Genomic DNA, 14097 nt, shown 5'->3' on the forward strand with positions numbered 1-14097 from the left:
AAGCACTACCAGGGAATCGGGTAAACAGCAATCCGGCTACAACATGCTTACCCTGTAGAGTTGTAGAGGCATTAGGTATTTTTTGGATTGGATTCTTCAGTTATGGCACGAGGGCTATCTGCCTAAAGGGAGGAATGCCTTCGTGGAGGACTTTCTAAGGGAAACTGGCTCGTATACACGTTACACATGGGGAAAACCACGAAAACGCCCATGCAGAAAGCACGTTCGCGGGATTCGAACCTCGGACCGAACTACCAGTGTTCAGCGTCTTTACCGCTCGGCCGCTGGTGGGCCAGGTATTTTTTGGAAGCAGGAGACTTGAAAAATGAGCAACGCGCTCTTCGGGAATCGAACCACGGACCTCTGGATACGCACCCAGCGTGCAGACCACTACACTACGAAGGCATGCTAAGAAGGCGGGCGAAATACCGTAAATACTACCCCTTTTAAAGGGCGACCGGGTTTTTTTTTTTTAGGGAACCCAATCACCAAATCTTGGGTGTGGAGAATCATCATAAATAACCCTTTTAATTCGGGCGCTACTGTAGAGACATTAGGTATTTTTTGGAAGCATGCGACTTGAAAAAAGAGCAACGCCCTCGCCGGAAATAGAACCACGGACCTCCGGATACGGCTCAGCGTGCAGATCACTACACTACGAAGGTTTACTAAGAAGGCGGGAGAAATAACTTATAGAGTCATCAGGTTGTTTTAAAGCAGGGAGCATGAAAAATGAGCAATGCCATCGCCGGGACTCGAACCTGGACCTCTCGAACACGCGCTGAGTGTGCCATTGTTACACCATGAAGGAGGGAGAAACTACCTTATGTACTCCCCCATTTAAAGGGAGACCGGGGATTAGGGGACCCAATCGCCAAATCATAGTGGTGACGAATTATTGTCGACCACACTTTTAGTTAGGGCGCCATTGTAGAATCATTAGGTTATTTTGAAGGAGGAGTACACGAGAAATGAACAATGCCCTCGCGAGGACTCGAACCTGGACCCCCCTTGAATGCGCGCCGAGTGTGGTACCGTTACACAACGAAGGCATGCGGAAAGGAGGGAGAAAATAGGTTATAATCCTATGAAAGAGGCAGGAAACATTTTACATCAGAAAACGTATTTGATCAACATTCTTCATTGCCTGTTTTATCCTTTGAAGCAGCCTGCCTTACAACTATCGTCCAGATTTTAGACCCTATTCAGTCTGTGATATTCCACGTCTTTCTGCCGTTCCCTAGTATCCCAACATACAACTTTAAAATGCTGTCGAAAGAAAGAAATGATTTTCAGAGGAAATGTTTCGGCTGGGAAAGGAAACCTTGAACAAGTAGGGGCAAAACGATGTATAGCTGAAGTTATGTGTCATATAAATGAAGTATATTATTATTCATAAGAAAAAGAATTAATTGAAAAGAGATGAAATGACACACAAATGTAAATGATGTATAAAATGGTGTTTCATTTTTATTTTTTTTCACTATGTATATTTTAAATGTACTTAGTAGGAACTATATTTTATGCAGTTTGGCAGAGTCAGCTTTTGTGTCATACGTTATTGCTCCCGTCCGATAAGTTGCACTAGTCCCACACTTTTGCTTCCAAGGTGATGACGTAAAAATTTATAGCCTAATTTCATTATTTAACTTCTAAATTCTCTTCTGCTTAATTCAACAGAAAATTAAGATTCAACGCAACACATTCACAAACAAATAAAAATATGTTGACTTTTAATTATTTGGTACAAATTTATGCCATCATTTCAAAGCGGTGGAAGAATGGAGAAAAACAGAGGATAAGAAAAAAAGTAATATGTCTCCTCTAGTTATGCAAATATGAGATACAAATTCCTTTCCCAAACTTTAACCTTCTTTGATCCGCGAATGAATTTGCATGCATTAACGTCCAATCGAAAAGGCTTCTTCTTTAATGAGTTTCGAAATATTTGCCATTTTGCGAAGCAAAGGCGTATGAACGCCCACAAAAATAATTTGTAAGAAAAGAAATTCTTTCGAATTTGTATTTTTTCTGTAATAATAAAAGCTTTTGAAGCGAAGTTTTCTGAGAGTTTCCAGAAATCTTTTTGAATAAAAACTTTGATTTCCTCTTCAAGTGGTGATTTTAGATTACATTTCTTAGAATTCGAAGTTTTAGAATGTACTAGACTGAAAAAATGTGCTTTCTTTAATCTTGTTAGTTTTTATTATTCCTAATAAAGCTAATTTGCTTTGCGCTGAGGCTGTGTAGCATAGTTTAGTTCAGACAAGGAAAGAACATATTGATATAAGAAATATAGAAATCGAAGTCAGTTTGCGTAATCCAATCAGATTAAACTTTTAAATTCTTCTGAAAACTTTTGTGAAAAGATTTAAGGAGAAAATACAACTGCTCGGTTTCGTGATTAATCGGTTACTTCTTCGGAAAAATAGTATTGGTCTTTAAATTTATATTTCTGATCCTTTTATTCTTAAAGAAAAGTTTTCTCGAGCCTATTTCCCTGATTTCGCATTTAAATTGCTTTCTTGTGTTTTAACTAATTAAACCATAATGAATATTTTGTTATATGGATGTTCACTTTATGGGAAAACTGTGAAAATGCAGAAAGTTTCCTCGTATAAGATCGATAATGCTTTCATTATAAGGTATTTCTCCCGTCTTCTTAGCGTGCCTTCGTGGTGTAGTGGTCAGCACACTGAGCCGGTATTTCAGAGGTCCGTGGTTCGATTCCCGGCGAAGGCGATTGTTCATTTTTCATCTCTACAGCTTCCAAAAAATTCTAATGTCTCTACAGCGGCGCTCGAACTAAAAGGGTGGTGGATGATGATTTCTCCCCACCCAGGATTTGACGATTGGGTCCCTTAGAAATCCCAGTCGCCCTTTAAAAGGGAGAGTATATAAGGTATTTCTCCCACCTTCTTAGCGAGCCTTCGGAGTGTAGTGTTCAGCGCATAATTGTGCCTTCGTGGTGTGCACTCAGCGCATAATTGAGATGTCCGCGGTTCGATTTCTGGCGAAGGCGTTGCTAATTTTTCATCTTGCCTGCTTACAAAAATACCTAATGTCTCTACAGTGGCGCCCGAACTAAAAAAGGGTGTTGGATGATGATTCTTCTCACCCAGAATTTGGCGATTGCATCCACTGAAAACCCCAGTCGCCCTTTAAAATAGGGAGTATATAAGGGGTATTTCTCCTGCCTTCCTAGCGTGCCTTCGTGGTGTAGTGGTCAGCACACTAAGCCGGTATTTCAGAGGTTCGTGGTTCGATTCCTGGCGAAGGCGATTGCTCATTTTATCATCTCTCTCTTGTTCCAAAAAATACCTAATGTGGCTACATCATAAAATTCCGCAAATTATTTTAAGAGACTTAATATCTACAGATCAACGTTTCGAGAAATAAAGCCTTTAGTCACTTGTTTTAGATACCCAATAAGGAATAATAAGAAATAAGAAAAAGAATAAGAAAATAAATAAGGAATGCATTCTCCCTTAAATGTTCTAGTGCGCCAGTGGTAGCACATCCAGCTAGCAGTTGGAAGATACGAGCTTCGAGGCCTGGCGAGGGCACACCGATGTTTGATATTTTCTACTCCAAAAAACCTAATGTCTCTGAATTCTGCACAGACTTAAAACTATAAATAAAGTCAAACCAAATTTTTGTTTGTTTGTACCGAAAAATGTTTCTTAAATAAAACATTTTTCGGAATGAAAATTTTAATTAGATGTAAAGTGCTAGTACAGGTTTATTGAGTCGCGATAATCAGACTGTATAGACCACCCAGAAAATTAAAACGCACGACTGTAAAAAAGTGTATCAAACTGTGTATAGTGACACATAGCATGGCGAACGTTCCTCATAAAGAACGCTTCGAATTGCAAATGACACGCAAATTTCATTTATTTTAAGCATAGAATTAAATTTTTCTTTCTGTTTGAAGGCGCATAAATGCAAAAAATAAGTCTACGTATGAACAAAATAACAGACAAAGAAAGTACTCAAAGGTTTCCTGATAACTGAAACTGTCAAAGATTTTCTGAAAAAGTGAAATTTAAATTTACATCGTATATTTTAAATGCCAAAATTGATCAGATTTGAAATCAGAACAATTCCAGGTCACAACAAAGCAGGAAGTATCATAGCCAGCCGAAATAAGCAGATATTCAAGTGAAAAAACCATGCATTACTTCAAAATCATCCTGAAGAAGAAAGAGACTACTTCAGACGAATTGTGTACAATTTTAGATACCTTTCTGAAATACTAATTCAGAAGTCAAACAACAAAAATCAGCGTTTATATTTTCAAATTTTCACAGGACTAGTTTCGATGGTTTTACCGAACCACCATCGTTAGCTGCAAAAGCGCAAAAATCTTAGGAAAGCGCAAAAATGCTTTCTGAAATCTTAGGTTCCCTTACGCAAAGGAGATACGCAAAAAAGTATAAGCAAAGAATAGTTGATTCTTCAGCTCCATATGAAAAACTGGAAAGAATTAGACAACACTGAACTAAGAAAACTGTAAGACTAGGCACATGAACAGTGTACACAGTCTTACAAGAGTTTTAGTTTATTAGTTATAATTAGTTAATATTGTTACAAATTTTGTACATATGTAAATAATAATTTTAGTAAAATTATATGTAAAAATTGTAGGTTTTTTTTTTTTTTTTTTTTTTTTTTTTTTTTTTTTGTATAATGTACCATGAAAATCTAAAGAAGCTAAGCTTTACAGGAAACATAGGGGCAAGTCTATTTACAGGAAAAATAAGACTATAGGGGCAAGTCTATCTAAAGAAGCTAAGCTGTACAGGAAAAGTAAGAATATAGGAGCAAGGTCTATCTAAAGAAGCTAAGCTTTACAGAAAAAGTAAGAATATAGGGACAAGTCTATTTACAGGAAAAGTAGGAATATAGGGGCAAGTCTATCTAAAGAAGCTAAGCTTGACAAGAAAAGTAAGAATATAGGGGCAAGTCTATTTATAGGATAAATAAGAATACAGGGGCAAGTCTATTTACAGGAGAAATAAGAATATAGGTGCAAGTCTATTTACAGAAGAAATAAGAATATAGGGGCAAGTCTATTTAACATTGAGTAAATACGCGAGATATCGCCAAGCTGACGATAGTCTCGGTGACTAATTTTTGTGGCCGAATTCGGCGGGAAATCACCAGAAGAGGCCAAACTTGGCGACCATTTGGCGACATATTGGTCCAGTCCCAGTATAAATGTAATAGGTACTGTAACCGAAAAACTGTAATTGATTCTACATGTAGCTGTAAGCTTATCCAACTTTCATATGCCTTCTAGTAATTCTTAGAAGTGCAAGGTACTAGAATCTCTTGTCGGCCAGGAGAAAGCTATATAAGACAGGAGAAATCATCACTTTCTAAGCAGTTGTTCGGAGCTGAATTCGGAGTATTGAGATATCCGTGACAGGTTCGCCGTTAAGATGCGTTTTGTATTACGCTGTGTTTAACGTTCTTAGTAGTTTAAAGTGTAACTACTGATTGTGCTCTGTGATACTGAAAAGAGCTGTACGAGTATTTTTGTATATTAAGTTCCAGAACTGTAAGGAGAGTAAAATAAATTTTATCAAAATATCATCAGTTCTGTGTGCATTCAATCTATTACGAGCCTGTACGCACACAAGTTTTGGCGTCAGGAGTGGAGCTAAATGACCGTTAGAAGAGCGATGGAGAAGCAATTAAGAAAGCTGGTGAAGCCTTTGCTGTATTCAAAGAAGACATGAAAGAAGGCCAAGAAAGGATGGAAGAGGCCGTCAACTCCGTTAAAGAAGAAATAATAGCAGGTCAAAAGGAAGTGAAAAGTGAAGTTACTTCCATAATTTAAAATAAATTCGAGGCTACGGAAGGCAGAATAAACACGGTTGAACATTAAAGTTGGAAAAATTCAAGAAACAGTTTCTGCTGGCCAACTAAAAGTCGAAGAATGCGCTTCTAATGTCGAACAATAAATTGATGAAAGAGTTTCTGCTGCCGTAGCCAAGTAAGTTGACAGTTTAAAGAAATACATAACGGCAGCTCGTCACATTTCTAACGGCCTTCAAATTCGAATATATGTAGTCCCGGCCATCTCCGAAGCTATTCAAATATGATAGGATTCTCAAAGTGTCAAGCAATTACTCTGACATAAAAATCAGTATTAACATGTAGAGTTCCCCATTTTGTAAATGCTAAGTTACAGTTGAACGTGAAGAATTTTAAGAACTGATAAGCGAATAATCGCTTGAGTTCGTGGGACAAGAAAAAACAAGATGGAAGAGTAAATAACCCTTTATTATTCAGATAAGATTTAACAGAACTCCGTCTTGGAGTGTACAATAATAGCCGACTCTTGTGCTTGAACTTAAGAGGCTAAGAAGTAAACTAAAACTAATCTAAACTAAAGAGATATAGCCGAAGTATCAAGATTCTAACCGAGTTGGCCCCTTAACTGTATTTGACTACGAAGCTTATCAAGGGCCTACGTACGGCCGACCGTAATAATAGCTTACGAGAGAGTAGCATAAAGAGACGGACGCGTACAGACAGAATACCTGGTAACTCTCTCGCTAAGACCGAAGAACTTCGCGGTTAAATACCGCTCTTCCTCATTATGCATTCACACGTGATTCCAAAACTACGTTCTGGCCAGAAGTTGAAGTTAAGAATTTGACAGGAAAGAAGTTTAACTCAAAATTTAACTGTTAATAAAATTAACATAATCCTTACAAACAAATTTTTATAAGTGAAAATTCAAATATCATTATATTTAATTATTCATGGTAACAACAAAACAAAATTTTACAGTAACAAGAAAAACAAAATTTCTTAACAAAATGTCTTAACAAAAAAACAAAAAATGTCTTAACAACAAAAACAAAATTTTACAGTACTTAATAAAAATTAAAATTACAAAATGGAAAAATGCAAATAAAATCTGGTTTAAAACACATTTTCTTACCGCTAAAATACAACGGTTCTAAATATATATACATATATGATATCAATTTTTCATGTATTCGTGGTAGTTATTTTGAATTATTTCCAAACATGTATTCGTAATTTTAATTTTGGGACAGTTCCTTATGGAAACAGTTTTTAATTTTAGAATCAGTAATTTTAGTGCTTGTTACCTTTCTCAAACGAGACATTCACACGAAACAGAAAAGGAAAATCTTCATTTTTTGCGAATGTAGTTATTCTTTCAAAGCATTGTGTTAGTGAGAAAATTTTTATTTATATGAAATTTTTATATAGCTTTTACTATTTACTATAAACAAAGTCATTCTAAATTTATTAAATTTAGCTCAATAGACAATTAATCTGCCCTATTTATATTCTTACATTTTTTTCCAGAAGTATTTCAATAACAAGCGAGGTATTTGAATTTTATCAAATCCGACTGTAAAGGGAGTTTTATATTCATAATATTGTTTAAATCTACCCCCTTCAAATGAAAGAGTGAAGGAATACTTTTTCTTTGACCTAACTTAAAAGATTAAAATCTCCATAAAATGCTTTTAGGGATAAATTAATTAAAGTTACATAAATTTTCTTTGTAATGGAAATAAGTGATCACTGAACTGAGTGATTTATACGTTTAAAACCGTATTGAATACCATTACCCTTAAAATGTAGCGCGACTTTTGTGAAAGACGAAATTTTTAAACTACAGATAGCACATGGTTAAATGTTCTGTTTTCAGTACTGAGATTTTTGTTCTCGATTTTTGGTATAGTGTACTACCAAAATTGAATGACTAGTATATTTGACAATTAGTTGTTGTGCAGGAGTAAATGGTCAGTCGTAATATGTGCATTTTTATGGATTTCGAAAGCACAGTATGAAGACAATTTTGAAATCGAAATATTAATATTGGAAAAAAATTAAAATACTCATTAAAATGGGAAATATCTGTTTGCGAATTCAGAGTACATAATTTGTAGAATGGTTTCAAGCAATTTCATTTAAAAAATGCTTTGATCAATAAGACTAGAAATTTCATTAAATCTGTGGCATTTAATCTTACGTTGTTTAATTCTTTCAAAATGCTATGAAAAAAGTGCATTTACAAAATGTAGCAATATTTTAAAAATTGTATTTGGAAACTTCAGTTTAGAATAAGGAAAGAGAAGAAATCTCGAGAAAGAGTTATTTAAAAAAATACATAAAAAAGTTTGAAGAATCGTATAAATTTTCTTTTTTCTTATTAACTAAAAATAGCATCTACTTTAGAGAACTTGCGAACATAAATCTTTGCCTTAAAATTATTTCAAAAGGCAGCCTAAAATTAACATAAGGTTTTGCATAAAAGTGAAAAAAGAAAAATTTTTTCTCCACAAGTTTTTGCTAATGAAGAAAAGGAATCTATATCTGATTGCCCTTCAAACAAATAGAACTAACGTCCATCCTATAGTTTTAACTCAAACTTTTTTTTAATTAAAACGTTTTAATTTAATTTAACTCAAAACGAATTTGAATTTTAAAATCTCTGTTGCTGCACTGTTTATGGAAAGTGAAATGATGCTGAAAAAAATAAAAATAAAAAGACAAATAAAATAAAAATGAAAAGTGCATTACTGTTTGAGCAAAATTAAAAAAAAAAAAAAGAAATACATAAAGAGACTTGTAATTTATATGTTTGTTACCATAAGACTTCATTACAATCACTATTATTAAAATTTATGCGCGTCCGTCTGTTTATTTGTTCTTTGCTTGTTATCTAATCCGGAACGGCGATGAGTTGAGTCTCAAATTGCAAAAATTCCAGGGAAGCCATTTCGACCATTCTCATCTGCGTACAATTTGAACCATCCCAGACATTAAATAAAACTCTGAAAACGCTAACTTAACAACAGAAAATTTATTTACGAATTGTTTACTGCAGGTTGCGCGAGATATTAATTTTTAATTAAAGCGAGAAATTAATTCAAAACTCTGAAAGCGCTAATTTGGCAACAAAAGATTTATTTACGAATTGTTTACTGCAGGTTGCGCTAGATATTAATGTTTGATTATTGCGAGAAATTAATTAAAAACTCTGAAAACGCTAAGTTGGCAGCAGAAAATTTATTTACGAATTGTTTAGTGCAAGTTGCGCGAGATATTAATTTTTGATTATTGCGAAAGATTAATTAAAAACTCTCAAAACGCTAATTTGGCAACAAAATATTTATTTACGAATTGTTTACTACAGGTTGCGCGAGATATTTATTTTTGATTAAGGCGAGAAATTAATTAAAAACTCTGGAAACGCTAATTTGGCAGCAAAAAATTTATTTGCGAATTGTTTACTGCAGGTTGCGCAAGATATTAATTTTTGATTATTGCCAGAAATTAATCAAAAACTCTGAATTGGCTACAGAAACGCTAATTTGGCAACAGAAAATGTATTTACGTATTGGTTATTTGCTTGAAGAATTCGCTAGTTATTATTTTATTTTAAATATAGTGTAAGGTTTTATTTATTTTTACTAATAGTTATTTTGTGAGCCTTTTCTGCTTCACCAGGATGTGAATGAGTTAGGGTGAAAGAAAATATTTAGACTTCTGGGAGCGAAAAGTATAGTGAGAGTGTGATTTCGCTATTGTAAGCTCACGTTGCTATTGTTAACTTTAATATCGGCTACGCATTCTTGTCACCGAATTCTGCCGGTTTCTGAGTCAGCCTGTTAGCTTAACATGAATTGCGGACTACTCTTTACCTTTAAAGGTAGTGTTACATTATCTTTTAAGTTCTCACTGGAAGCGGTTGGTATTTTTGTAAGCATGTAAATCCATGCCATCTACGAACTAACAGGCGATTATGTATACAAGAAATAAAATTCTTGCTGTCGACACTGCTACAGGGTATTAGAAATATATCTTGTTCGTGACGTTTACGCTGTAAAATAGCACTTGTTTGAATATATTATTAAGGAAATGACTGTTAAATGATAATGAATGTTAAATGATTAAGATAAAATGACTGTTAAAACATTTAATGCAGTATTCAGTATTTCACTTTTAGAAGAATGAGGGAAAGATCTTATTGATGGTCAGTCGATGGCAAAGTCTGTTTACGTGGGATACGATTTTATTAAAAGTGGAAACTAAAACATAACATTTTTTTATCATTATGAATAATAACATATCAAAATGAAGAGGAAATTTAATTAATTATATAATTTATTAACTTAGAATTTAAATATTTTATGTATACAATGTAATACATGTAATTAAAAAATGCAGTGCTACTAATGCATTCAATATAATCGGAATTTTTCGACATCGAAGTAAATACAGTAACCCTTTGACATAAATTTAAACCATTGATACTCAGGGTAGATTCAATTCATTCCCAGAATTCGAAGGGAAATTAATAAATCCTACTATATATTTGTTTAATAAAAAATTCAGTTTTTTTTTGTTACATCACTTTTATAACAGTTTTATTAATATCAACTACTTAAAAATAAAAAATAATCAAATTTTATATTAATAAAAACATCTTAAAACTTTTGACCATTTTAAATATTAATATTACTACGCAGAAATGGGCTTCTCGATGGCCATTAGAACCAAGTAGTTGAAAATTTGTCCATGAAGACTGACATATTTTAGAGTAGATATGTTGTAAAGACAACTAGGTTTTCGCAATCAGGAAACACAAAAAATCAGTTATGGACTTTGCTGATATAATCTTCCACTTGACTGTTGGATGTACTAACTACCTACGCCACAAGAGAATAATACGATAATTCCTTTACTTTCTCCTTCACTTTAAAGAGAGATTGCTGAGAGACACGATATCTAGTCGATCAAATCCAAATAAAGACGAATTGATCACCCAGTACATTTCACAGTTCAGGGGCCGCTGTGAAAACATTTAGTTTACAGGCTGCAGCCATCGACTTTCGTGGATTCCATGGCAGTCAGCAGGTTAACATTTCAGATCATGAAACAGTTTAAATCAACGTTGTCCTCGCCGGATTCGAAGCACGAGTCTTCCATGAGCTAGCTAGATGTATCAAGTTCTTAAACCATGAGACCATATGCAGATTATTATGATAATTGCTTCCGTCCTTACTTAAAGGGCGACTGGGGAGAGGTACGAGACTCAAGCGACTAAATCCAGGTGATGAGGAGTTATCGACCTCCACAATTGTACAAACACTTCTGTAGAGACTACAAGCCACGCTGATCGGTATGTTGGTTAGTGCTCATGGCTGCTATATCACTGGGTTCGCGTTCGAATCCCGGAGTAGGCATGGATTTCGTAAGTGTATATTATCTGTGTGTTATTGAGGCACTCAAACTGCATGTGGAGTCGAAAGTCCTCTTGAGTGGTTGTAGTAGGGAAAGAAGGGTGGGATACTCTTGAACCATCCCTCGGGGTGTTCTCCATCGAAATTATGACGAAGCTTTACAGCTAGTGAGACGGGATTATCCTGCACTACCAAAACTAAAATTTTGATATCCTGCCCTACATATACTTGTTCTTGTAAAGACACTTGGATTTTTGAAAAGAGGAACGTGAAAGGTTAAATGTTCCGTGATTGCAATTCGAACTACGAATCTACAAATTTATCTACAAATTTGTTAACTGGGCAAAGATAACCACTCTTACCATGAAAACACGTGTGAGAGATGCAATAATTCCTCTCTGCGTAACGTGACTCATTTATTTAATTTGAAGTGAAAGGTAAATTACTGAAAGGTAATATTATTACTCATTTGACTATACATGAGTGAATGCACACGGTGCGCAAATGCTTTGCAGATAGCAAAAGATGCACAAATACACAGATAACATTTTGAAACTCTCAACTTCAATTAATGTTGCAGAAATATGTCATCTTCTTTTGTAGAATCGAGATTGCATTAATGTGTAAATAGTTAATTACCACGTTAACTAATAGCACATAATTAAAAGCACCACATAAACGGAGGAATTAATTATCAAATAAAATGAAACCACGTTTTAAATGGCACGTAAAATGGTACATAAATCTAGAAATGAGCGTGCCTTTTGTGACAGTACTCTTACATAACTGTTATTTTGCTATCTGTTAACTATCTGCCTGTAATTATGAAAGAATTTCTGCCTATTTACGTGTTTATGAATAGTTCTATCCCATCTAGATACATTTAACTCTATTTCTTCTATTCCAGATACATTTGTAATATATTTCCTTTTCTATTTCGTTTGCAACAAGAACTAGTAAATGAAACATTCTGCTAAAAATCGATGCTACAAGATAAATGATTACATCCACATCAACTCCAGTTTTCTTCCAACAAAACCAAGCAGAAAAAGTTGTATACAAGATACAAGAGATAAAAACTAAGATAAATAGCAGTATTACTTTGGATGAAAAAATTAAAAGTTAATTTCTAGAAAAGAACTTACTATAAATCAAGATAGAATCAACAAGGGCGTATTGTTTATACATTTTTAGCTGGCTCTTTTTGCTGTAAAAATAAATAAGTTGAAAACTTTTCTGAATGTAATTACCACAGAATAAGCTGATTTATCGAGACTGAGACAATAGAAGATAAATTAGATTTATTACTTAATCTGTAATTACTGATGCCAGAAAAGTAACAAAATATCATATCACATTCGATATGATATTTTCGTACTTTAACGTACAAGGTTTCTATCAAGGGGAACTTTTAAACTTAGTCCTGTCTAGAAGATGCACAGATATGGCATTCTTGTTGCTCTCATGAAAATTATTTAAGAAACATTACCTTAATCTGAAAACTTCAGATTGCAATAGAACTTTTTAAAGGAAAGTTTATCATCATATTTTTTTAAAAACTTAAAAAATTATAAGAAATAAATACATAATAATAGAAGTATTCCTTTATCGTCTTCAATAAAAATCATATTTACTATTGCAAATACATAAAACTAAACCCCAAGGCTGAATAAAATTAAAAGCTAATTTTAAAGTTTCTGGTGTTGATTCGTGCAATTCGTTTTGGAAGATAAAATTGTATAAAAATATATTATCAAATGATTAAAATAGCATGTTATATTTTTTAATAAAACAGAAGGAAAAAGAAAGAGGATTGTATGTAGAGAATCCATACACTACGTACGTAACGACAAAAGTTTATCATTCCTGTTCGATTTTATTTTAGATGCAGTTGATAACGTACAAAATAAAGTTACAAATTTTGTATTCGTTATTGATAAGGTATACGAGATGCATGTTATTTATTATGCTTATGATATAAAATAACTTTTTTCGAAAAATGTTATTAAGAATTTAAAGTAAAGTAAGTTTTTAAACAATTCTTCTTTCTTACACTGTTGGATAAGGCACAATTATAATATCGACGATATACAAAATGTCTTAAGTATAGTCGACTGATAAAAATGCATCCTCGTATTTCTGGCGTTTATTCAATTAAATTAATTAAAAAAAGAATAGCATATAATCGTTAGTTGAAAATAATAATACTTTATCAGTGAGAATAAAAATCACGTACGCAGAAAAGGAGGTAATACTTTAAGAAAATAACAACATATATTGCATATTAAGTTAAATATGATTATTTGATTACTTGTTTAGTCGTTCATCTATGTTAACTTAACCGCCTAGTCTGGAACCTACAAATTTGAGATGACGCCAAAGGCTGAGTCCGTTTTAGCAAGGAAGAAACTTAAATTTTTTTTAACACATCGTAGTTGTCGATACTTACTCCTGTTACTCTTCCCGGAAAAAATCCTGGTCCAGCTATCCAGTTTTCAGAATCCATATTGAATATTCCTACCAAGATCATTCCGCATATGAGCAGTAGATTGATCACAACGAAAACATTGTTCAAAGTGCAGAGAATCTGGAAAACATAAAATTCTATATTTAGGGCACAAAAATAGTATTCTATGCCTGTATTTACAATTATATTTTGTTTTCCTTCCCCCTTTTTCATTAAATTTACACAGGTTTTCATCGATATATTAAGTTTTAAATAATAAAATAGTGCCAATAAACTGAATATATCGATGAACTATCGCACTATTTTATTACTATTTTATAATTTATTAATAAATAATAAAATATTTATTATTTTAATTTATTTATTTTATTTATTATCTATCAC

At 33.4% G+C, this 14097-nt stretch overlaps 1 protein-coding gene across 2 annotated transcripts in view; it reads right to left on the reverse strand.

Annotated features, from left to right (window-relative positions):
* The window catches only part of LOC118194091 (putative cationic amino acid transporter), a 415734-nt gene that overhangs the window by 44872 nt on the left and 356765 nt on the right, over positions 1-14097 (reverse strand). For both annotated transcript variants that reach the window (XR_015043044.1, XM_085823803.1), the window contains exon 4: positions 13696-13833. Coding sequence is in view for 1 of the 2 variants with exons in the window: in XM_085823803.1 (XP_085679929.1) it covers positions 13696-13833 (138 nt within the window). In the remaining variant the exon portion in view is untranslated. The remainder of the gene's footprint in view (positions 1-13695; positions 13834-14097) is intronic.

The sequence above is a fragment of the Stegodyphus dumicola genome, chromosome 1, assembly GCF_044657685.1.
Source record: "Stegodyphus dumicola isolate Sdum_Otavi_A_Nest chromosome 1, ASM4465768v1".
In the NCBI taxonomy this organism is placed as follows: Eukaryota; Metazoa; Arthropoda; class Arachnida; order Araneae; family Eresidae; genus Stegodyphus; species Stegodyphus dumicola.